A 22600-nucleotide genomic window follows, 5' to 3' on the forward strand; every position below is an offset into this window, starting at 1 on the left:
TTGTGATGCCCAAATCCATAACCAAACCTAAACCACTTTTAAATATCCGGATATAATTGAATGGTTATTAACCGGGTTAGTTATTAATGGTTTGGTTATCTATTTATATAATCCGGATATAATTAAATGGTTATTAACCGGTTAAATTATTCTGGATTCGGTTATAATCAGATTATTATCCAAATCCAAATATTTTAATTCTCAAAATAAAAAAAAATTGAAAAAAAAAATTTCGGAAAAAAAATTTTTCAAAACTGGATTTTTTAAAAAAATCAGTTATATAATCATAACCAAATTTATAACCGATTTTATAACCAGTTTTGATTAAAATGTGGTTATGGTTATAAATCAAAACCATTTAAATGGTTTTAAAATGGTTATGGTTTGGTTTTTGAAAATAACCAACCATGTACACCCCTACTTAAGCCTTCTTTAGTCACGCCTCAAGCAGGAGAGGAAAATATATTTTCTTATGCATAATGTTGTCCCTCTAAGTGTTCCAAATAGACAAGGGCTTACACGATTCAATTATGATTAGAACCATACATGTCATCCCAATATCACAACAACAACAACAAGGACACAAAGCTTGGTAGTCCTTATGTCAAGACATGTTGTCTGACATTAAAATCTTACACGAGATACATCATCTCCACAAGATTAACCAACACACAAGATCTTAATGACAATAATATTAAGGCAATAATCCATGTACAAGACTTAACTTCCCATGTCTTAGACAGACAACCCTCCTATTGATGATGAACACTAGAACACCAACAAAAATCACATGAAGCAAACTTCACACACTCAGACAGGGAAGTTACAATTTCATACTTTTGTTGAGCACAAATTCATCATGTGATATCAATCTTGATCTACCTTCATGATCATTCCTCTAATCACCCAGGCTTAGTTACCAAACAATGACATAACTGATCCACTCCCATAGTTAATACATTATGGATGATGAGATGTCATGCAACCTTGGTTTGACTTGCACCTTTAGTTTTTTTCATATACAAGTTAACCATCAAGAGAAATAATTTTTGGATCACCACACTACACTTATTAGATAAATCAACAATTTTGTTGTGGAGGGGTCTCATTTTCTTGGTCAGATAATATTTTATAAACATACATTTTTTATAATACTTTAAAAAAAGGAATGCTTACTTGTAAATTTTGCATAAACATACATTTTTTATAGGGTTAAATACTGTTCACCCCCTGCCAAATAATCGAGATTCGGTTTTCCCCCTTGTTAAAAAAAAATTTAGCCTTTGCCCCTTAACAAATAAAGATTCTCCAGAGGGAAACCTTATTGAGGAAGATTCCATCAGACATGCCTACGTGTAATGGATCTTCTTGCTTATGTGGCTGGTTGTGACACGGTGGCAAGGTATCCTAATATTTCTTCATCCTTATATACATAATCCCCCTTGCAATTTTAGGGTTTAACATTGTTAGAAACTTGAAATGGGGAAGAAGAAGCGTGCGTGTAAGAACAAGGTTCCGCCACCGTCAAAGGCCAACAAACCGCCGTCACAGTCCAAGCACAGGAAGAAAAAGGAGCAGGAGCCGGTAAAGTCCAAGAAGGAGAAGCAAGTCAGGCATGCAAACAAGAACGAAGAAGGAGGAACCTCCGTTCGTGATGAGGAGGTATGTGTAGTTAGTCTTTTGTTTTTTCAGTTAAGATTAGGGTAAATGTTGGGTTTTTGTAATGTATGATTATTCTTATTTCAGTTTAACGATAAGTTCAGTGCTGTACTCCAATATGGTGGGGAGTTTGTGTTTTTGAACGACGGTCGTACGATTTATAGAGGTGGTATGTCGTCGTTAGTTTCGGAACTCCGTTTAGAAGAGTTTACCTTGGATAGTATACATAGGTTGGTGATGGGTTGGGGTTACCGGGAAGGGACATATAGAATCTGGACTCTAATTCGTGAAATATGTGAAGATTATTTTCAGATTAGAAAGGATGACGATTGTTATGACTTTGCTGCATATAACTGTGCGAATCGAATAGACGGGGAACTTTTTATAGAGCATGATGTTGTAGATATGGAAGCAACAGTAAGACTTCCTAGGTGTGTTAATGAGGTTGGTGAGATGGAAGGAAGTGATGAAGATGAGGTTGAGGGGCTAGGTGATAGTTAAGATGAGAGGGCCACTGCGCTTGTTGATGGTTTTGAGGGGGTAGATATAAGTTTACCACAGAAAGAGATACCAAAAGTTGCTGAATATGTTAGTGTTAGTAAAGAGAAACCTTGTGAGGAAGATGAATATATTAGTGATGAGTTGGAAAGTTCTGATCCTGATTTGTCTGATAGTGAGAAAGCTAAAGTCCAAAAGTTTGAAAAATTCAAAAAGGAGCATTTAAATAAGGATTTTAAATTTCAGTGGGGTATGGAATTCAGCTCCCTAGATGAGTTTAGGTATGCCATACGTGAATGGTCTGTATTAAATGGGAGACAAATTACTTTTATCAAAAATGAAAGCGACAGGGTTAGGGTGGTGTGCAGGGCCAATTGTGGGTTTTTAATGCTATGCTCCAAAGTGAGCCACAAGAGGACATTTGCTATAAAAACCATTGTAGACAAACACACTTGTGCTAGGGTTTTAGACAATAAATCTGCAAATTCAAGGTGGGTGGCTAAGATTGTTTTGAAGAAGATGCAGACCTCACAGGATGTCAGAATCACTGATATTATACAAGATCTGAGGCAAAATTACTCTGTAGGTATAACTGTTTGTAGGGCTTGGAAAGCAAAACTCATAGCCAAGAAGATGTTGGAGGGAGATGCAGATAGGCAGTATGCAATATTGAGGAGGTATGCTGCAGAGTTATTAAGGGCCAGCCCTGGAAACACTTTGGCTATAACTGTTGAAAGGCCTAATCCAACAATCCCACCAAGATTTGGTTGCTTTTATTTCTGCTTTGAGGGATGTAAAAAGGGTTTCATTAATGGATGTAGGCCCTTTGTGGGAGTGGATGGCTGCCATCTTAAAACAAAGTATGGTGGTCAGTTGCTAATTGCTGTAGGGAGGGACCCTAATGATCAGTATTTTCCACTTGCTTTTGGGGTTGTGGAGACAGAAACAAAAGAAAGCTGGAAGTGGTTCTTGGAGCTGTTGATAAATGATGTGGGCCAGAGCAACAAATATGTGTTCATATCAGACCAACAAAAGGTATGTTTTCATGAGACTTTTGTCAACCTCTATAGTTATTGTTGTGTGTTACTAATGTAATTCAACTTGCAGGGTCTTGTTGCAGTCTTTGAGGAGATGTTTGAGAGAATTGAGCACAGGGTTTGTTTAAAGTTGATAGATCTTGATGCCTGGACATGGTTAATGGGTGTTCCTCCAAAATCATGGTGTAAGCATGCTTTTTCCTTTTACCCTAAATGTGATGTACTAATGAATAACATATCTGAATCATTTAATGCTACCATTTTAAGTGTAAGAGACAAACCTATTTTGACCATGTGTGAGTGGATTAGGCTGTACTTGATAAATAGATGTTCTGCCTCATCAGCCAAGCTAAAAAAATGGCCTCATAAAGTAATGCCAATACCTAGGAAGAGGCTTGATAAAGAAGTCATGCTAAGTGGACACTGGTTGCCCACTTGGGCAATGGAAGAGACCTTTGAGGTGAATCATTCTTATAATGGTCAGAAGTTTGTAGTTGACATTGCTAAGAGAAGTTGTACTTGTAATTTCTGGGAGCTAGTTGGCATCCCTTGTAGACATGCTATTGCTGCTCTGTCTTTCAGACAACAGAATCCAGAAGATTTTGTAGACAGTTGTTATCATAGGGACAAGTATGCCATATGTTATAGTTTTGCTATAAGTCCAATAAATGGTGAAGAAATGTGGCCTGAAGTAGAAGCTGATCCAATAATGCCCCCCATGTACAAGAGAGGTCCTGGCAGGCCTAAGAAATTAAGGATTAGAGAGTGTGGAGAAGAAGGTGCTAGAAGAAGGAGATTACCAGGTGTGTCTTATAGGTGCACCATTTGTGACAAATTTGGTCACAATGCTCAAACTTGCAAAAGCACAACTCAGAATCCCAATGCACTTAAAAGAAAGGTATGTCTAGTCCCTATCACAACTCAAACTGTTTTTTCAACCTGTATATGAAATTAACAAATGTTGTTCTTCATTCATGTAGAAAAAAGTTAAGTTGGATGCCCAAACTGCTGCAACTCATGAAGTTGAATCTGGTGCAACTGATGTAGCCCAAACTGCTGCAACAGATGGAGCTCAAACTGCTGCAACTCATGAAGCTGAATCTGGTGCAACTGATGTAGCCCAAACTACTGCAACAGATGTAGTTCAAACTGCTGCAACAGATGGAGTTCAAACTGAGACACTTCAGACTGATTTTTTTGGAGACATCACTGATGATGTGATCTCAAGCCTGCCAGACTTTAACTCTACCCAATGCTCTGCTGTGGATGGAACCTCACAAAGGAGAGGTAAGAAAAAGATGTCACCTACCAAGCCAATCAAGAGGAGGACAAGTGAAAGACAGAAGTTGTTCTGGTTTAAAAAACCATTAACTGGCCCAGGTGCTAGCTCTGAAGAACCATTATCAGTGACTGATGAAGAGAACAATGATGAGTCAAGGCGTGGGAAGAAGAAATTGAAGAAGAAGTATTAAGTCATGATTATGTATAAGTCCTAGTTATGTATAATGCTAGTGAACTTCAATATTTTGTTTATGTCATTTGTTTATGGTACAATGATGATGTATTTTGGTACAATGTTGGTACAATGGTACAATGGTTGTCCATTTGTTATCCATTTTGTCTGTTAAGTAATTTTATGCTACATTATCAACCAAACTTTTCAACAAATTATAAGACTTTAATGAATCATACTAAATCACATTAATTGAACAACCAAAACACATTACATTGCATATAACTGTAGGTTACATCTTTTATCTCAAATATGAATTCATTTCATTACATATATGTGTACATTACACCAAACAAAAACCAAGACATGAACAATGCCACTTTCAGATGAGAAATGCTTCTCTTCAAAACAACCTGCTTCAATTTGGTTTTTTCCAGAATTCCTTCCATCAACTTAACCTTCATATTTGCCAATTCACAGTCCTTGCATAAATGTTCCGAACTGCTGATTTCGTCATCCCAAATAAAAAAATCACAACTATTCTCCATCTGCAACAATTACAAAATAGCAATCTTAATCAATTTTCAGTAAACCCATTTAATAAAAAATGAAATAACTAAAACCTTACTCCTGCATTCTTGCACTTCCAAAATTTCCGTCCGCGATTCTTGGACGTCTTGGCTACCCACATCTTCATAGGACGACTGCATCCACATGTGGGAATCTTCAAGTTGGAGATGTAGGAATTGCAGCTACCGATACTTTTACTGGATTCCATTTCCACCGGTGAGAGTATGAACGAAGAGAGGATGAAGCAACTGGAAGAACGCAGAAGAGATTGAGAGTATGAACGAAGAGAGGATGAAGCAACTGGAAGAAGGCAGAAGAGATTGCGTAACCCTAAAATTTGGGAATAAACGCACCCACGTTGAGGGAGAAGAAATTGAAGGAGCAACAATGGAAGAAAATCAGAATGAATACCATCGTGAACCCTAAATCCCAAATTATATGAGGAGACCTTGCCACCGTGTCACAACCAGCCACATAAGCAAGAAGATCCATTACACGTAGGCATGTCTGATGGAATCTTCCTCAATAAGGTTTCCCTCTGGAGAATCTTTATTTGTTAAGGGGCAAAGGCTAATTTTTTTTTTAATAAGGGGGAAAACCGAATCTCGCTTATTTGGCAGGGGGGTGAACACTATTTAACCTTTTTTTATAATACTTTTAAAAAAGGAATGCCTACTTGTAAGAACTTGAACATTTTCATGAACTTCTTGAATTATTCATCTTTTATTCTTGTGTTATCTATCTCACAGGCATATTAGCTTACAGTAGAACCAGGGCCGGCCCTGGGCTAGGGCAAGCAGGCCCACAGCCCAGGGTCTCAAAAAAAGAGGGGCCTCAAATTTTGGGGTGTGGGCTTAATGAAATTTAATAAAACTTATTATATATACGTTAATTCAAAAAGTTAGAATATATTGTATATGTAGCGTAGCGGCTAGTGGAATGTTTTAGCTTACCAAGGACACAGGTTCGATCCTTGAAACTTAATTTTTTATGCTTAATAAAATTCCAAAACACCAAGGAAAAGAAAATATTTGTTGTTTTATGTTTTTTTTATTATATATAATATTAGTATTATTAACCTTATTGATTTTATTTATTTAATATAAATTTTTGCTAATATTTATTTTTATAATTAAATATTTAAAGATTTACTATATGACTAAATATTTATTATTAAATATTTATAATTAAATTTTTTATAATTAATTTTGTTCCTCACAATGTCTTCAACATAAGCATCTAGTAGCATTTGAGTGCTACCTCCAAGTCCCTCATAAAATATTGCACTTGAGCCATTTCATCGAGATTGTGTGATTGACACATTTTCAGCTTAAGTTTGAATCTATTCCATGCATCGTAGAGAGATTCACCATCTCCTTACTCGAAGTTGGTGATGTTCTCTATTTTATCTACATATTTGTTTGCCGAATATAATCCAAATTTCTCATCTAGCTATTCTCATGAAATTATGGTACCATTGAACAAAGTTTCCATCTAATCTTTGGCTCTCAGTGAACTACATTAATCAAACAAGTTTATGGCAAATTCATCTAAGATGGCCTAACCTAAAAAAACTTAGTTACTCATAATGTTAACAATCATCTAAATGGAGATAAAGAAAAACACAAATGACTTGAATCAGTCTTTTTCGTGATAATTTAAATCGATTAGCTATTTTTTTTTTTAAACTCAAACTTGAGCCTTTTCATTAAATGAAGTCCATCTTAGTGATCTTGATTGTTAACTAATCAATGACAAATACTGATTGATGAGATAACTAAGTACATCAAGGAGTGAAAAAAAAAATAAACATGTACATTGATCCATTTCCATTCACCTATATATACATCCCAATCTGATACAAAATATTGGAATATAACAATCCTAGATACAATATTATATTCTATCAAATGTGTACAATATGCATATACATACAGTACCTCATGCTTTTAGAGTTTCTTCACAATGTGCTCATATACATAATGTACTATACAAAAAATCAAAAAATCATCAACTATGATAAGCAACAATATACTTGAGGAATAGAAGAGCCGTGTTCTATGTTTCAATAGTCTCTTCGATGAAAATTCGAAATATAAAATCGCGAAAACGCCTCGAGTATTGTCTAGGATCAACAGCTGATATTGAGGTAGGGTCATATTGGATTGATTTGTAAGCATGCTCAAGCTTCTTGCTGATATCGTAGTCTTGAAGTATGTCTATGACACCAAAAGTAAGTTGAACATCATAGAACTCTTCAATCGGTTCTCCAACTAGTTGTGTTTCGATATCGCCTCTTCTTACCGTCCTTTCAGCCTTCGCTGGAATATTCACACCTAATAGTGTACTGCATATAACCAGATAGACAAATATTGGTGAAAAAAATCAACTATTATGCATAACAAATCACGGGCGTTTGAATATCAACCGTTGATTTGATTTTCTCCTTAGCGATTGAGATTACTTATTTTACTTTCTAATGTGAATTATTTACGGACATCTTACCTTGAAGGATCGGAAGGAAGTTGATCTATGTCTTCTACCGGAGTACATGGAGTTCCTTCGTTCTCTGATTCATCTGCCGTTGAAAAGTAAGAAAGTTTGTACTAAATTGTCAAAATACGAACACGCGCATGCACATTACTACGTGTAGGATAAGAAAGTTACCGGTTGGAGTAAGCGATACTAAAGGAATAACATCACCATCTTGTGATATATTTTTGAAATGAATGCCAAGTAGAAGACTATAGTCCATAATCCCTTCTTGTTCCAAAAGCTCACAGTCCTTATCAATTTGTCTGTACAACAAAACAAATACATGTTTCATATGCTTAGCATAATTTTATAAGAAACAAAAATTTGCAAAACATGTTTGGATTTGCAATTGTATAAGTTGATGTATCAGAAACTTTATATCACCTGCAAAACTCTTGGAACCACGATTTCTGAAGTAGAAATATAAAATTAAGGTCAAGATCTTTAAGAATAGTAGTTTCGCTAATCTCTGTCTCAAGCTTATCTGACGTGCGACCAAGCGAAGAGCCCTTCAAATCATAGCGTCTATGAGTGATATACTCAGAACAAAAGAGGTTTCCCATTATGATAAACCGAACCTAAAAACCAAACATATTATAAAACTTATTACGCCGAATTATAATAAAGAGGTATAAATGTTAGAATTCATTTTTATGTTACATGAAGATTATGTAACACTAATAATATGAAATGTGTACCTTCTTTTGGATTGGTCCATTTAACTTTACGCAATGCAAGCCATAATATTTCGTTAATAGCGTATTTTGATGCTCTCGAAAATGATTGTAATAAGCCGGAAGCATTTTTATGAGGACCTGCAATCGAAATCCGAAGCAACTAAATTATGAAAATAAATGTGAAATTTCAAACGTGACAAAGTTTAAGTTTTGAAACTCACTTTCACTTCGGCTTTCTTCATTGTCTTAATCATGTAACGGTCGTCATTGGTTAAGTAAAAGAAACTGCCACTTTTTCCAGGAGACGAAAGCTCGCGAAGAGCATCGTTTCCACATATGGATAGCATGTAATCAGCTGGATCCACATTGAATAGCTTCCTAAGAGTCCTGAAGACAGATTGTAATACAAAATCATGATTATTGATGGAAGAACTTTATAACATGCACAAAGAAACTATATGTAAAGTATTAGTGGGACTGACCTAAAAACTACAGGGCAATAGTCCTTCCATTTGAAGTCACATGATGGATGTGGTGGAGTATATTTTGATCCTTCTGGTGGAAATCTTGTCCATACTTTCTCTTTCGGGTCGAAAGCCGAAGGTTTAAGATCAAGTGAAGCAGTCGGAGCAGGTCTTGCAACCGAGTGCCTAGAAAGTCCGGACAAATTGTAAACTGATCAATAAATCAGACAAAGTCGGTAGATACTTCGCATCAACAACAGGTTTAGAAAAAACAAGAATTCAGTAGTGTTTTCTTTCTAGAAGATAAGTAACACGAAAGTCGAAAAATCCAAAGCAACATTACCTAATTCCAAGCTGCAAATTAAGCATGAGGTCAAAATTTTTATGGCCTTTACAAATAGTCTCACCCTGCCTCTTTGCTTTCTTAGGTGCTTTCAAAGGTTGAAGTTGATTCAAAGCATCATTAGCATCATCAACCCTTGAACCAATTGATTCATCATCATGATCACTCCCTAAAATAGGGGGAGGAGTTCTATTTCCACAGCTACTAACATCAAAGTCTCCTCCACCACCTCCTCCTCCTCCATGACTACTCCCACCACCATCCCACAAATTCACTCTATCCCCACTAATACTCACCCTTCCATCAACCGACATTCTCCTAGCTTTACCAAAATCCGATCCTTTTGTAGACTTCATCACCGCAAGTCTCTTTTGTGATGGCAAAACCAAAACCTTCTCGCCAGGACACACTGAATAACAACTCAACTCGCGATACAACTCTTGAGGATCCCAATCCAAATGCGTCTCATCAGATGACGGATCAAACGGACAAAGTGTTCCTTTTTCACCATCTTCATCATTACCATCTTTATTAAAATTTCCAACATAATAGCTTCCATCTTGCCATCTATAAGTTCCAGTTCCTTTTGGTAAACCATCTTCCCAAAACCCTTCAAAATTATTTCCATTAGGCCAAAAAAATGACCCTTTACCCCAAATTGTACCATTCTTCCATTCACCAATATAATGACTCATATCTCCCCATTCATACCTCCCTTTTCCATCTTGCACCCCTCTTCTCCAATCACCTTCATACCAATCACCATTAACATAACTCTTAAACCCATGACCATGTTTCAAATTCATCACCCATTGTCCTTTATACGTCTCACCGTTACAACCCGTGTATGTTCCTACACCATCCATGAAACCACTCTTGAACTCGCCTTCGTATGTAGCTCCCGAAGGCCAACTAAATCTACCTTTTCCCTTTGTTTTTCCTTTGAACCATTGTCCGACGTACATACACCCGTCTATCCATAGATATTTTCCTTCTCCATGCGGAAAATTCTCCGCCCACTGTCCTGTATAATAATCTCCATTGGGAAGAAATTTCTCTTCATTATATACTTCCAACGTATCATTTCCGATATCTTCATGATCGTCGATGTGGTGTTCTTCTTCGTCTGTATTTGATATCGATAACGTCCCAATCCCAAATATACTATTCGCGCGTTTCTTAGCTACTGCATGCGTTCTTCTCACCGTGGCTTCCCATGCCTTAAAAACACCTCCATCTTTACCAATCATCGTGTGTGTTCTTCCTTCCAATGCTTTTCGTTTATTTTTCGTTACCCTTCTCCATTAACATTCGTTCGAATGAATACATGAATTCAAATGATTTCATGCATACGTCGTTAACAAACAAAACAGACGATAAGCTTGAATTGAATCTCATGAAACCAACAATGTCATGTAACTAACATGCATGCAGAGGGAACATACCAAAAGTTTCAAAACCAGATTTGATGTTGTGGTAATGTTTTTTTTTGTTTTCTCATGTTTCCAAAAAATTGGGGACATGTTCGTTAATTGTTACAGGAGATGCACAAATTGAGTCAAATTTTTTACACCTGTCAATTGCAAACTAACCTTAATTTGGTGTATACCATGTTAGTTTGTTAAAATTCATAATGTTTTGTGTGTATTTTTGTGATTCATTCATGAAAGAGAGCGTGGTTCATGTTCTACAACCTCTAAGAGCCATGACAAATGGAGCCATGTCATGAAATCAAGGTGTTTGCATGCTATTTTTGGACTATTTAACAAAATTTCTATTTTGTATTTTTTAGCACATCTTATGCTCTAAACTATGAATCAAATAAATAATATATAATAAATTTGTATTTAATATAATAAAAACTAGTCACAATTGGTGTGAGCTGAAGATCTAAACGTCTGTGTCAACTGTCGAAATTTTTATGTATATATAGAGGTCTATAGCGGTACAAAGTGCGATCACATTTCGGTTACAAGCAAATACATTGTTGTTGCTAGGTTGGTTACAATATATCATATTTTGTTAAGTGCTGCAAGAATTAAAACAGTAACAGAAGTGATTCCTGGAATGAAAAATTCATTTGGAATTGCTTGAGGCATGACTCTCTGCTTAATAAAGAGAGCAGTCACAGGAACACCAAAGATGTACAAAAGTGCTTCTTTTGCTCCCACACCTGTGAATCCTGATTTCTTAACCATCTCTTTCATGATATCTTGGAATTCTTCTTTTGTTAATACCTTGTCTTTCTCATTGTGATGTTCCTATAATATAAGATTTAAAAGATCATCACACACAAATCATAAACACACCATGTTACTCTTTTTATCTGCCAACCACTTATGAATATGAGTTATATATTAAAGCAAATAGTATTTGGTATCAAAACTGCGATGGGTGACCACACAATGGATCATCCTTCGCTGATGAATGTCATCCAACGGCTCCTCGCATAGCACTCTAAAAAGTAAGAAGGTCTCTAACCGCCCTTCATATATAAAGGATCACGCACAAAACCTAAAGTATGTTCTAACCATAATTTACTTTCGCGCTACCTTTTACTCGGGAACTAACTTGTCCGTTAAAGTACTCTTTAACTAGCAGGTTAGCCTCCACTCCGCACCGCAAAAAATTTACTCCACCGCATCAAAACTATATATGATCTTAAATATAAGATAAAGAGAGAAATATATATGCACATACATTGTATGCCTTCTCAAGTTCATCCGTTTTTGGGAGTTTGAACTGGGTGTATCCAAGCTTTTTATTAAGTTCCCTGCCATAGAATGATAAGAATTTGTAATTAATAAAAGTTTCATATCTGATAAAATAAATAAATAATCAGTGCATACTATTTATGCTAAATAATCACTTAAATAAGTATTTAATATGAAAAATGATAAGTACTCGACAATTTCGCATACTCCTCTGTAGAAATCAGGGAAGTCTTTTGACGCATTTTTAATATTTTTGTCATATAATTCATTTATAATAGGACCAAGTTCTTTAGCCTTCTTTTCATCAGTTCCTGCATCAAATTTTCATTAAAAAAAAAAACTATTTATAAAAAACACCAGTTTCTAAGAAAAATTGAGAGAGTTAGATATAGAACCAGATGATAATTTCTTCAGAGATTGGCCCATTTTGTTTGTTTGTTTTGTTTTGAGTTAATAGAGATAGATTTTGTGACAATGAGAAACAAAAATTAGAGGAACTTTATAGAGAATAAAAGCTAAATAAAACTTGTTTCTTAGGGTATAGAACATTGGATATCTTAGGTAACAAGCAAAATTATTACAAAAGAAATGAATCTTAAATTAATCATCCATTCAATTTATTGTTCTTGACTTGTTGTTCTCATCACAGTTACTTGTTCATAACAAGTAGCATTTTAAATTTTATTTCTAAAATTTAACTTGAAAACTTCACTTTCTTAAGAACTGGTTTTAAGATGAATTTAATTTATTCTAAAATTACAAATTTAGAATGTTTTTAATCCATCTCTCTCTATTCTCTTCTGACACAATTTATAGCAGAAGTATGTGGCATAACACCAAATTTTGTATCTATTGGAATTGAATCTTGCGGCAATATAAAGAAGCACATGATTTTTGAATTTTTGCAGTAAATGATTGATCAACAACTTAACTTAAATATAGAAGTAGCCAACGTATACACATTTTTTGGATTAACTTATTTGAGTGTGTCTTTTGATATGAAGTTTATAAAAAAATTTATATAAATTTGATAAAAATATTTTCTGACATTTTTCGTGAACTATATTAAATTTATTTTATATGTTTTTTATTTACGAAAGTAACTTATAATATAGATAAAATAATTTAATTTATTTTATCTTTAACTTTAAAAATAGTTTATGCACTTGTGCTATAAATTATAAATAAATAAAGTATCTAAATAGATAATAGTAGTAATAAATTGTCAATACTTTTAAAATCTTTTTTATATAAAATTAATCAATTAAATTAATTATTTTGTAGACTATAATATATTGAAAAGAAAAATATACAAATAGAATTCAAAATCCTAAAAAGTTATATAATCATAATTCTAAGGCTGACAAGTTATTTTTTTTAAGCTTATAGTTTATAAGTTTGTATGACAATAAAATATGTGTTTGGTAACAATCTTTTCATCACAAATTTATAATTTTTTTACTAATTTATCGCTTATTTTTCAGAAGCTATTTCAAATAGCGTTTTAATTTATCATTTTTTCTTTTTTTTTTTCCTTTTCTTTTAACTAAAATCCACTAGTGTCCTTTATGATTTATTTTAATTTAAAATAAAAATTATATATTAAATGTCTTTTATATTATTTTAATTTATCAATTAATTGAATCGTTAATTTTACCAAACACTTCAATTAGCTTATCAACGTCAGTTATAAGTTATAAACTATAAATCATCAACCCTCAGTCATAAACTATAAATTATTAGCTAGCTTATAAGCTAACCGATTTTAACCAAACTGAACCTAAGTCTAATTTTTTATTATTTAAAAAAAAGGTATTTAGAATATTGTTTTACCATATTGAAGACAACAAATAATCCATTATTAATCATCTGCACAATAATTTCTCTGTATTTAAATGTGCTAAAAAAGACATTTTGAAAGTTAAAAGAGAATTGTCGGTGCCTCCAATGCCAAAGAAACTACAAATGAATATGTTATGCATTTCTTACAAACCATTCACATATCATATATGTTCTTGGCTGTTCATAACGTCCACACATCAAGGGTCCAATCACAAACATCACGAGAAAAAGTACGAGGAACAGGTGCAACTCCGCTAAAGCACGAAACACGTAATTCTAACCTAATGTCGACTTCACACCGTTAAATCCAAGTGGACGAAGCATCAAATTAAGCTAAAGCGGTTCTAATCGCTCAAATTATATATAGCTCTCCACGTGCCAAATTCAGATATTATATTCATTCTCACACTCAAATTACTTCTCATTCATTCCCTGACTTGAGCATTGGAGTGTTAACCTTGTTGGTCCATCCTGTTTTGTCGCATCGCAAGCACAATCCACCGCACCTGAACCCTAACTCATTTTTTCATCAACTATTTTTGGTTCCAATACAGAACAATGGCATTGTCGGTGGAAATGTGACATATAATTCCTACAAAATACCACGAGTAACCATAGCCTCTTTGCCGAAATTCGACAAATATATAATATCTTTGTTATTTGAATCACTAATAAGACTCGTGAAACTATGACAACATTGAAAAATACTCGATTAGCCACTCAATGCAACGTCATTGATGTGGCCGCTACAATAACCAATGCTCTGAGTCTCACAAGGGAGGCTCTGATACCTCCTATGTTTGATGATGATTTGCTCCTGGTGACTTCTCCTTCTGTTCCTCAACTACAAAATCCAGTCCCTCCAAAAATTGGCCAATACACATTCTTAGTCCCTCTGATTTTTCAATCTTTTCAAAGCCTCCAATAACTACAAAAGAAATGAATCTTAAATTAATCATCCATTCAATATATTGTTCTTGACTTGTTGTTCTCATCACCAATTACTTCTTCATATATAACAAGTAGCATTTCAAATTATATTTTTAAAATTTAATTTGAAAACTTCACTTTCTTAAAAACTGGTTTCAAAATGATTTTAATCTATTCTAAAAATACATATTTAGAATTTTTTTAAACCCTGCCATATCTCTCTTATCTCTTCTGACACAATTTATAGCACAAGTGTGTGGCATAACACCAAATTTTGTATCTATTGGAATTGAATCTTGCGGCAATATATAGAAGCACATGTTTTTTGAATTTTTGCAGTAAATGATTGATCAACAACTTAACTTAAATATAGAAGTAGCCAACATATATACAAATTTTTTGGATTAACTTATTTGAGTGTCACTACTAAAAATATTACATTTGGTTACAAGATTTTACATCAGGTATAAATATAACTGATGTGAAAAATATATGTCAAAGAATTTTACATCGGGTTTTATAACAAATTGATGCGAAAAAAATTTGATTTAGGGATTTTACATCAGACATTTAATGGAGCTGATGGGAAAAATAACTCAAAAATTAGAAATCCAATACACGGTGGCATTACTGTAAATAAAACGAAATTTTTTATAAAGGCTTTTACATCGGGCCATATAATACCCGATGGAAAAAGTCTACCAGAAAGGAATTTTCCATCGGCCCATATAATACCCGATGGGAAAAGTCTACCAAAAAGAACTGTTACATCGGCCCGTATAATATCCGATGGGAAAAGTCTCCCACTATTTCCAACTAAACCCTAGCCTTCTTCACTCACAAAACCTATTTCTTTTCTTTGTTCCCTTTCTATGCGTCTGAACAGACATAGCAACAAAAATCCACGACAGCCGGTAACACCCAGCAGACTCGCCGGTAACGCCACCGTCGTCGATCCATGACTCCGCCAACCCGCGTTTCTGGTCTTCTACTGTACCTCACCGTCTCTGCGTTAGTGTATGATCTCTTCCTCCTTTCTTTATTGTCGTTTCGTTTCAATCTTTCAAACTCGCTTCTCTCGGTGTCTCTCAAACTCACAGCACTGTCACTCGAATCACTTTCGTTGTCTCTGATTGATAGAGGCTCGTCTGTGACCCTCCCCGTCTCTCAAACTTGTATTGTTTTCAAATCTCGCACCTCTCTCTCTCTCTCTCTCTCTCTCTCTCGATAACTCCTCTGGTTATTCTACTTCAGGTAATTTACGTTTCTCTTGTCAGAACTTAGAACTCTTATACCATTGCATTCATTTTTTTTTATAAATTCATCAAGTAAATAGGAGAATTTATCTTATTGTTGATGTTATGATTATCCTTTTGTTACGTAGTGGTTTAAAGAGACGTGTATAGTTTTAATCAGTAATTGATGATTGAAGGAACTCAGGTTGTGTTGTTGATACCCGGCTCTCTGATACATAACATAGCACGTTTGAAATTGAAGGAACTACTTTTTGTTTGTGAAAAAAATGGAAATTTTATGATGGGTTTTGAATTAGAGAGTTTAGTACTGGGAAAATAATATTTTGCTTAAGACATATCTTGGTAGTTTTTCAGGATCTCCGGCTGGGAATTACGGGGTCCTGTTATTCTTCCTCTAGAATTGGAAAGAATTACTCATTCTCCCAAAGATACAATAAAGCCTAAAGAAGGGTTTCTTTTGCTAGTAAGTTTTAACCCTTATGTGACTTGCCTTATGTTTATGAGTTTTCACAATTAGATATGGAGATAACTTGATATGTTGTTTTGCTCAACCCGCTGCTTATTCCTCACTCTTAACTATGCTAAACTTCTATGCTTCAGAAAATTTCATGTCAACAGTAAAAGTAACAGTCATGTGCACCATGGTCACTGTCCTATCTCGAGAACCATATAATGAACAAAAGGTTCTTAAAAATCTATAAACATGCCCATACACGAGCATCTGAGCTTGGTTTTGATTGCTTCTTTGGAAAATAGGAGGTTTGAAGACACAAGTGAACTTGGTACGTTACGACTTTACGGAACTACGATACAATAACATGACATAATAAGAACTACGACTTGTCTGTCGGGTTTTTAAGATTTGCATCAAGTTGTTATGCTCTAGTTAAAGGGTCTCATGATGAAAGCAATGTTATGGTTTGTAAATCATTAGCTATTTTTGTGTCATCAATGATGGCTTTAAAATTTCAAAGATAGACTGCTAAGTCAGAAACTGAAGTCAAACAAGCTGTAACTTTACTAGATACTAGATATAGCTGGGGAGATATGAAAATGTTGTTTTCTTCATTACATTTGTACCTTATATATTAGTTTTTTCTAATTAGTCTTTTCCTTGTTTCAGGTCTTGGTGGTATTTGTGATGCTGAGTATGTCAAGAAAAACCTATTCATTAATATGATAAGCCACTCAAAGTTCATTTTTTGCACCAATGATGCAATAGGTATGTAGTTTCTTCCCAAAATATTTTAGTTATTGATGATGGAACCATTGTGTATCTAGTTTTGGTTCTTTTATCAGTTTTTGGTATTTTGATTCGTGTTGGCATGTGTTGAGATCTTTTAATTTAGTATACTTAATCTTGTTTGAGTCATTATCATCAAAGTGATTAGTTTTGATTTTATCATTTTTTTGTGTGCATTATACTCAAACTTCTTGGAGTCATTTTTTTTGTGTGCTTTATATACCAAAAAAATGTCATCCTTAGCTACTGGTGGTGTTTAGATATATGTTTAGATATATCATATAGCTATTAGTGGTGACGTTTAGATATATATTTAGAAAAGAGAGTGAATGTACCAGCTTTATTTGAGTTTTGATTGAAGCAATTAATTTAGTGTATTCCTCTATCTGCCTGCAATACAAAAGTGATTCATATATATTATAGTTAATTGTTTTGGCTCTTGTTTTACTATTATACTATTTTTTTTTTCTTTATATATATTATAGTTAATTGTTTTGGCTCTTGTTCGAGAATCCATTATTTTAGAGTTAATTGTTTTGGCTCTTACTCTAAAATTATTTTCTCGAATCATTTACATGAGTATGAGTAATGTCGCTTCCTCAATTTGTTCTTTTTTATGTGCGGGTTAGTAGGTAACTAACGGTTGGACCGGCAAAAGTTATTTTAAATTCAACACTTTATTATATTTTATAATCATATATATATATATATATATATATATATATATATATATATATATATATATATATATATATATATATATATATATATATATATATATATATATATATATATATATATATATATATATTAACAACATATGCCATATACTGTATGTGTAGTCTCATTTCACTATTCCAGACTGTTGTGTTAAAGATAAGGATGGTAAAGTCAAGGATTCATTGAAGAAAGAATGGATTAAATATGCGGGAGAGAGATGAAGAGGTTTTAAGACATAACTCACAAACGAGTATGAAAGAGAGCACGACAAAAGAACATTTGTAGACAAGGAAACAACATAACTCTAATGATTGTGGATACTATGTGATGAAAAATATGTTGGTAGTTGTCTCTGCCAATATAACTGAATCTTGGATGCAGGTAATAAAATAACTTTAATTTGTTATTTACTTTGCGTTTTGCAACTTAATGTGAATTTTCAAAGAATAACTCTATTGTTATTGACATATTGTAGGTATTTGATGATCCTACAGAATTAACACAAGAAGATTTGTATGATTTGCGACTCCGTTGGGCAAAATGTTTCTTTGAGTTATATAAAGAATAACTTTATGTTTCTCGTGGGTGCATGTTGGTTTTTCAAGTGCGCGGAAGGACTTAAATGGTTGGATATTTCTTGTGTTGTTATTTTGTAGTAGAAAACCGTGTGTAAACATTTCTTATCATTTTGTACACTTGTGTATCCTAGATTAATATTTTTGTATATTTTGACACACACATATATATGTATATATATATATATATATATATATATATATATATATATATATATATATATATATATATATATGCATCTTAGCTATTTGGTGCAATTAAATGTGGTCTGTGTGTTGTGGGAAAAATGTGCAAAATAACGACCTAACTTTGGTCTGTGTGGTATTTGAATCTTATATGGAAAATTAGGTACAAAAAAAAATACAGGTTAAAATAGGAAAAATAGGAAAAACAACCATTATATGCTTAAAAGTAGAAAATATATTACATCGGGCATTATGAAAACCGATGTAAAAACCAGTCTATTACATCGGGCAAAGTTGAAAATCGATGTAAAAACTATCTATTACATCGGGCAAAGTGGACAACCGATGTAAAATATGGCGTATATTTTTTTATAAACAAATTGCATTATTTTTCACATCAGACATCTGAATTCAACCGATGTGGTATGTTAATTTTTCACATCGGGCCAAGGCCCGATGTAAAATGTCTCAGACTTATTACATCGCCTGGCTTTACATCGGGCCCAGGCCTGATGTAAAAAGTGCTTTTCGCCCGATGTAAAAAGTACTTTCTGCACTAGTGTGTCTCTTTTGATATGAAGTTTATAAAAAAAATTATATGAGTTTTATAAAAATATTTTATGACATTTTTCGTGAACTATATTAAATTTATTTTTTATTATGTTTTTTATTTACAAAAGTAACTTATAATATAGATAAAAATAATTTAATTTATTTATCTTTCACTAGTGCAGAAAGTACTTTTTACATCGGGCGAAAAGCACTTTTTACATCAGGCCTGGGCCCGATGTAAAGCCAGGCGATGTAATAAGTCTGAGACATTTTACATCGGGCCTTGGCCCGATGTGAAAAATTAACATACCACATCGGTTGAATTCAGATGTCTGATGTGAAAAATAATGCAATTTGTTTATAAAAAAATATACGCCATATTTTACATCGGTTGTCCACTTTGCCCGATGTAATAGATAGTTTTTACATCGATTTTCAACTTTGCCCGATGTAATAGACTGGTTTTTACATCGGTTTTCATAATGCCCGATGTAATATATTTTCTACTTTTAAGCATATAATGGTTGTTTTTCCTATTTTTCCTATTTTAACCTGTATTTTTTTTTGTACCTAATTTTCCATATAAGATTCAAATACCACACAGACCAAAGTTAGGTCGTTATTTTGCACATTTTTCCCACAACACACAGACCACATTTAATTGCACCAAATAGCTAAGATGCATATATATATATATATATATATATATATATATATATATATATATATATATATATATATATATATATATATATATATATATATATATATATATATATATATATATATGTGTGTGTGTCAAAATATACAAAAATATTAATCTAGGATACACAAGTGTACAAAATGATAAGAAATGTTTACACACGGTTTTCTACTACAAAATAACAACACAAGAAATATCCAACCATTTAAGTCCTTCCGCGCACTTGAAAAACCAACATGCACCCACGAGAAACATAAAGTTATTCTTTATATAACTCAAAGAAACATTTTGCCCAACGGAGTCGCAAATCATACAAATCTTCTTGTGTTAATTCTGTAGGATCATCAAATACCTATAATATGTCAATAACAATAGAGTTATTCTTTGAAAATTCACATTAAGTTGCAAAACGCAAAGTAAATAACAAATTAAAGTTATTTTATTACCTGCATCCAAGATTCAGTTATATTGGCAGAGACAACTACCAACATATTTTTCATCACATAGTATCCACAATCATTAGAGTTATGTTGTTTCCTTGTCTACAAATGTTCTTTTGTCGTGCTCTCTTTCATACTCGTTTGTGAGTTATGTCTTAAAACCTCTTCATCTCTCTCCCGCATATTTAATCCATTCTTTCTTCAATGAATCCTTGACTTTACCATCCTTATCTTTAACACAACAGTCTGGAATAGTGAAATGAGACTACACATACAGTATATGGCATATGTTGTTAATATATATATATATATATGATTATAAAATATAATAAAGTGTTGAATTTAAAATAACTTTTGCCGGTCCAACCGTTAGTTACCTACTAACCCGCACATAAAAAAGAACAAATTGAGGAAGCGACATTACTCATACTCATGTAAATGATTCGAGAAAATAATTTTAGAGTAAGAGCCAAAACAATTAACTCTAAAATAATGGATTCTCGAACAAGAGCCAAAACAATTAACTATAATATATATAAAGAAAAAAAAATAGTATAATAGTAAAACAAGAGCCAAAACAATTAACTATAATATATATGAATCACTTTTGTATTGCAGGCAGATAGAGGAATACACTAAATTAATTGCTTCAATCAAAACTCAAATAAAGCTGGTACATTCACTCTCTTTTCTAAATATATATCTAAACGTCACCACTAATAGCTATATGATATATCTAAACATATATCTAAACACCACCAGTAGCTAAGGATGACATTTTTTTGGTATATAAAGCACACAAAAAAAATGACTCCAAGAAGTTTGAGTATAATGCACACAAAAAAATGATAAAATCAAAACTAATCACTTTGATGATAATGACTCAAACAAGATTAAGTATACTAAATTAAAAGATCTCAACACATGCCAACACGAATCAAAATACCAAAAACTGATAAAAGAACCAAAACTAGATACACAATGGTTCCATCATCAATAACTAAAATATTTTGGGAAGAAACTACATACCTATTGCATCATTGGTGCAAAAAATGAACTTTGAGTGGCTTATCATATTAATGAATAGGTTTTTCTTGACATACTCAGCATCACAAATACCACCAAGACCTGAAACAAGGAAAAGACTAATTAGAAAAAACTAATATATAAGGTACAAATGTAATGAAGAAAACAACATTTTCATATCTCCCCAGCTATATCTAGTATCTAGTAAAGTTACAGCTTGTTTGACTTCAGTTTCTGACTTAGCAGTCTATCTTTGAAATTTTAAAGCCATCATTGATGACACAAAAATAGCTAATGATTTACAAACCATAACATTGCTTTCATCATGAGACCCTTTAACTAGAGCATAACAACTTGATGCAAATCTTAAAAACCCGACAGACAAGTCGTAGTTCTTATTATGTCATGTTATTGTATCGTAGTTCCGTAAAGTCGTAACGTACCAAGTTCACTCGTGTCTTCAAACCTCCTATTTTCCAAAGAAGCAATCAAAACCAAGCTCAGATGCTCGTGTATGGGCATGTTTATAGATTTTTAAGAACCTTTTGTTCATTATATGGTTCTCGAGATAGGACAGTGACCATGGTGCACATGACTGTTACTTTTACTGTTGACATGAAATTTTCTGAAGCATAGAAGTTTAGCATAGTTAAGAGTGAGGAATAAGCAGCGGGTTGAGCAAAACAACATATCAAGTTATCTCCATATCTAATTGTGAAAACTCATAAACATAAGGCAAGTCACATAAGGGTTAAAACTTACTAGCAAAAGAAACCCTTCTTTAGGCTTTATTGTATCTTTGGGAGAATGAGTAATTCTTTCCAATTCTAGAGGAAGAATAACAGGACCCCGTAATTCCCAGCCGGAGATCCTGAAAAACTACCAAGATATGTCTTAAGCAAAATATTATTTTCCCAGTACTAAACTCTCTAATTCAAAACCCATCATAAAATTTCCATTTTTTTCACAAACAAAAAGTAGTTCCTTCAATTTCAAACGTGCTATGTTATGTATCAGAGAGCCGGGTATCAACAACACAACCTGAGTTCCTTCAATCATCAATTACTGATTAAAACTATACACGTCTCTTTAAACCACTACGTAACAAAAGGATAATCATAACATCAACAATAAGATAAATTCTCCTATTTACTTGATGAATTTATAAAAAAAAATG

At 33.3% G+C, this 22600-nt stretch overlaps 3 protein-coding genes across 3 annotated transcripts; 1 reads left to right on the forward strand and 2 right to left on the reverse strand.

Moving 5' to 3' along the window:
• The first annotated feature begins 1479 nt into the window (after window positions 1-1479).
• On the forward strand, window positions 1480-4666 carry LOC131622170 (uncharacterized). Its single transcript, XM_058893200.1, has 5 exons — window positions 1480-1662; window positions 1747-2136; window positions 2221-3192; window positions 3265-4092; window positions 4175-4666. The coding sequence occupies exons 1-5, from the start codon at window positions 1480-1482 to the stop codon at window positions 4664-4666; spliced, it is 2865 nt and encodes a 954-aa protein (XP_058749183.1).
• Window positions 4667-7036: 2370 nt separating this feature from the next.
• On the reverse strand, window positions 7037-10882 carry LOC131622139 (phosphatidylinositol 4-phosphate 5-kinase 5-like). Its single transcript, XM_058893172.1, has 8 exons — window positions 9237-10882; window positions 8912-9079; window positions 8651-8816; window positions 8451-8567; window positions 8137-8330; window positions 7885-8015; window positions 7723-7795; window positions 7037-7564 (listed from the first exon to the last, which is right to left on the reverse strand). The coding sequence occupies exons 1-8, from the start codon at window positions 10484-10486 to the stop codon at window positions 7276-7278; spliced, it is 2388 nt and encodes a 795-aa protein (XP_058749155.1). The 5' UTR covers window positions 10487-10882; the 3' UTR covers window positions 7037-7275.
• Window positions 10883-11127: 245 nt separating this feature from the next.
• LOC131622140 (uncharacterized) lies at window positions 11128-12464 on the reverse strand. The gene is made up of 4 exons (XM_058893173.1): window positions 12346-12464; window positions 12141-12261; window positions 11937-12009; window positions 11128-11497 (listed from the first exon to the last, which is right to left on the reverse strand). Exons 1-4 carry the CDS (start codon window positions 12374-12376, stop codon window positions 11249-11251), a joined length of 474 nt encoding a protein of 157 aa, XP_058749156.1. The 5' UTR covers window positions 12377-12464; the 3' UTR covers window positions 11128-11248.
• Between the last annotated feature and the right edge of the window lie 10136 nt (window positions 12465-22600).

This window comes from Vicia villosa, unplaced genomic scaffold (assembly GCF_029867415.1).
Source record: "Vicia villosa cultivar HV-30 ecotype Madison, WI unplaced genomic scaffold, Vvil1.0 ctg.000025F_1_1, whole genome shotgun sequence".
NCBI lineage: Eukaryota > Viridiplantae > Streptophyta > Magnoliopsida > Fabales > Fabaceae > Vicia > Vicia villosa.

Coding starts and splice junctions, on each gene's coding strand:
- LOC131622170 (XM_058893200.1), top strand. CDS start 1,480: ATGGGGAAGAAGAAGCGTGCGTGTAAGAACAAGGTTCCGCCACCGTCA. Junction 2,137..2,220: donor AAGGAAGTGATGAAGATGAG/GTTGAGGGGCTA, acceptor AGTTTACCACAG/AAAGAGATACCAAAAGTTGC. Junction 3,193..3,264: donor TCATATCAGACCAACAAAAG/GTATGTTTTCAT, acceptor TTCAACTTGCAG/GGTCTTGTTGCAGTCTTTGA.
- LOC131622139 (XM_058893172.1), bottom strand. CDS start 10,486: ATGATTGGTAAAGATGGAGGTGTTTTTAAGGCATGGGAAGCCACGGTG. Junction 8,331..8,450: donor ATGGACCAATCCAAAAGAAG/GTACACATTTCA, acceptor TTTGGTTTTTAG/GTTCGGTTTATCATAATGGG. Junction 7,565..7,722: donor CTTCCTTCCGATCCTTCAAG/GTAAGATGTCCG, acceptor GGTTATATGCAG/TACACTATTAGGTGTGAATA.
- LOC131622140 (XM_058893173.1), bottom strand. CDS start 12,376: ATGGGCCAATCTCTGAAGAAATTATCATCTG. Junction 12,262..12,345: donor TCTGAAGAAATTATCATCTG/GTTCTATATCTA, acceptor AATTTGATGCAG/GAACTGATGAAAAGAAGGCT. Junction 11,498..11,936: donor AACTTGAGAAGGCATACAAT/GTATGTGCATAT, acceptor CTTATATTATAG/GAACATCACAATGAGAAAGA.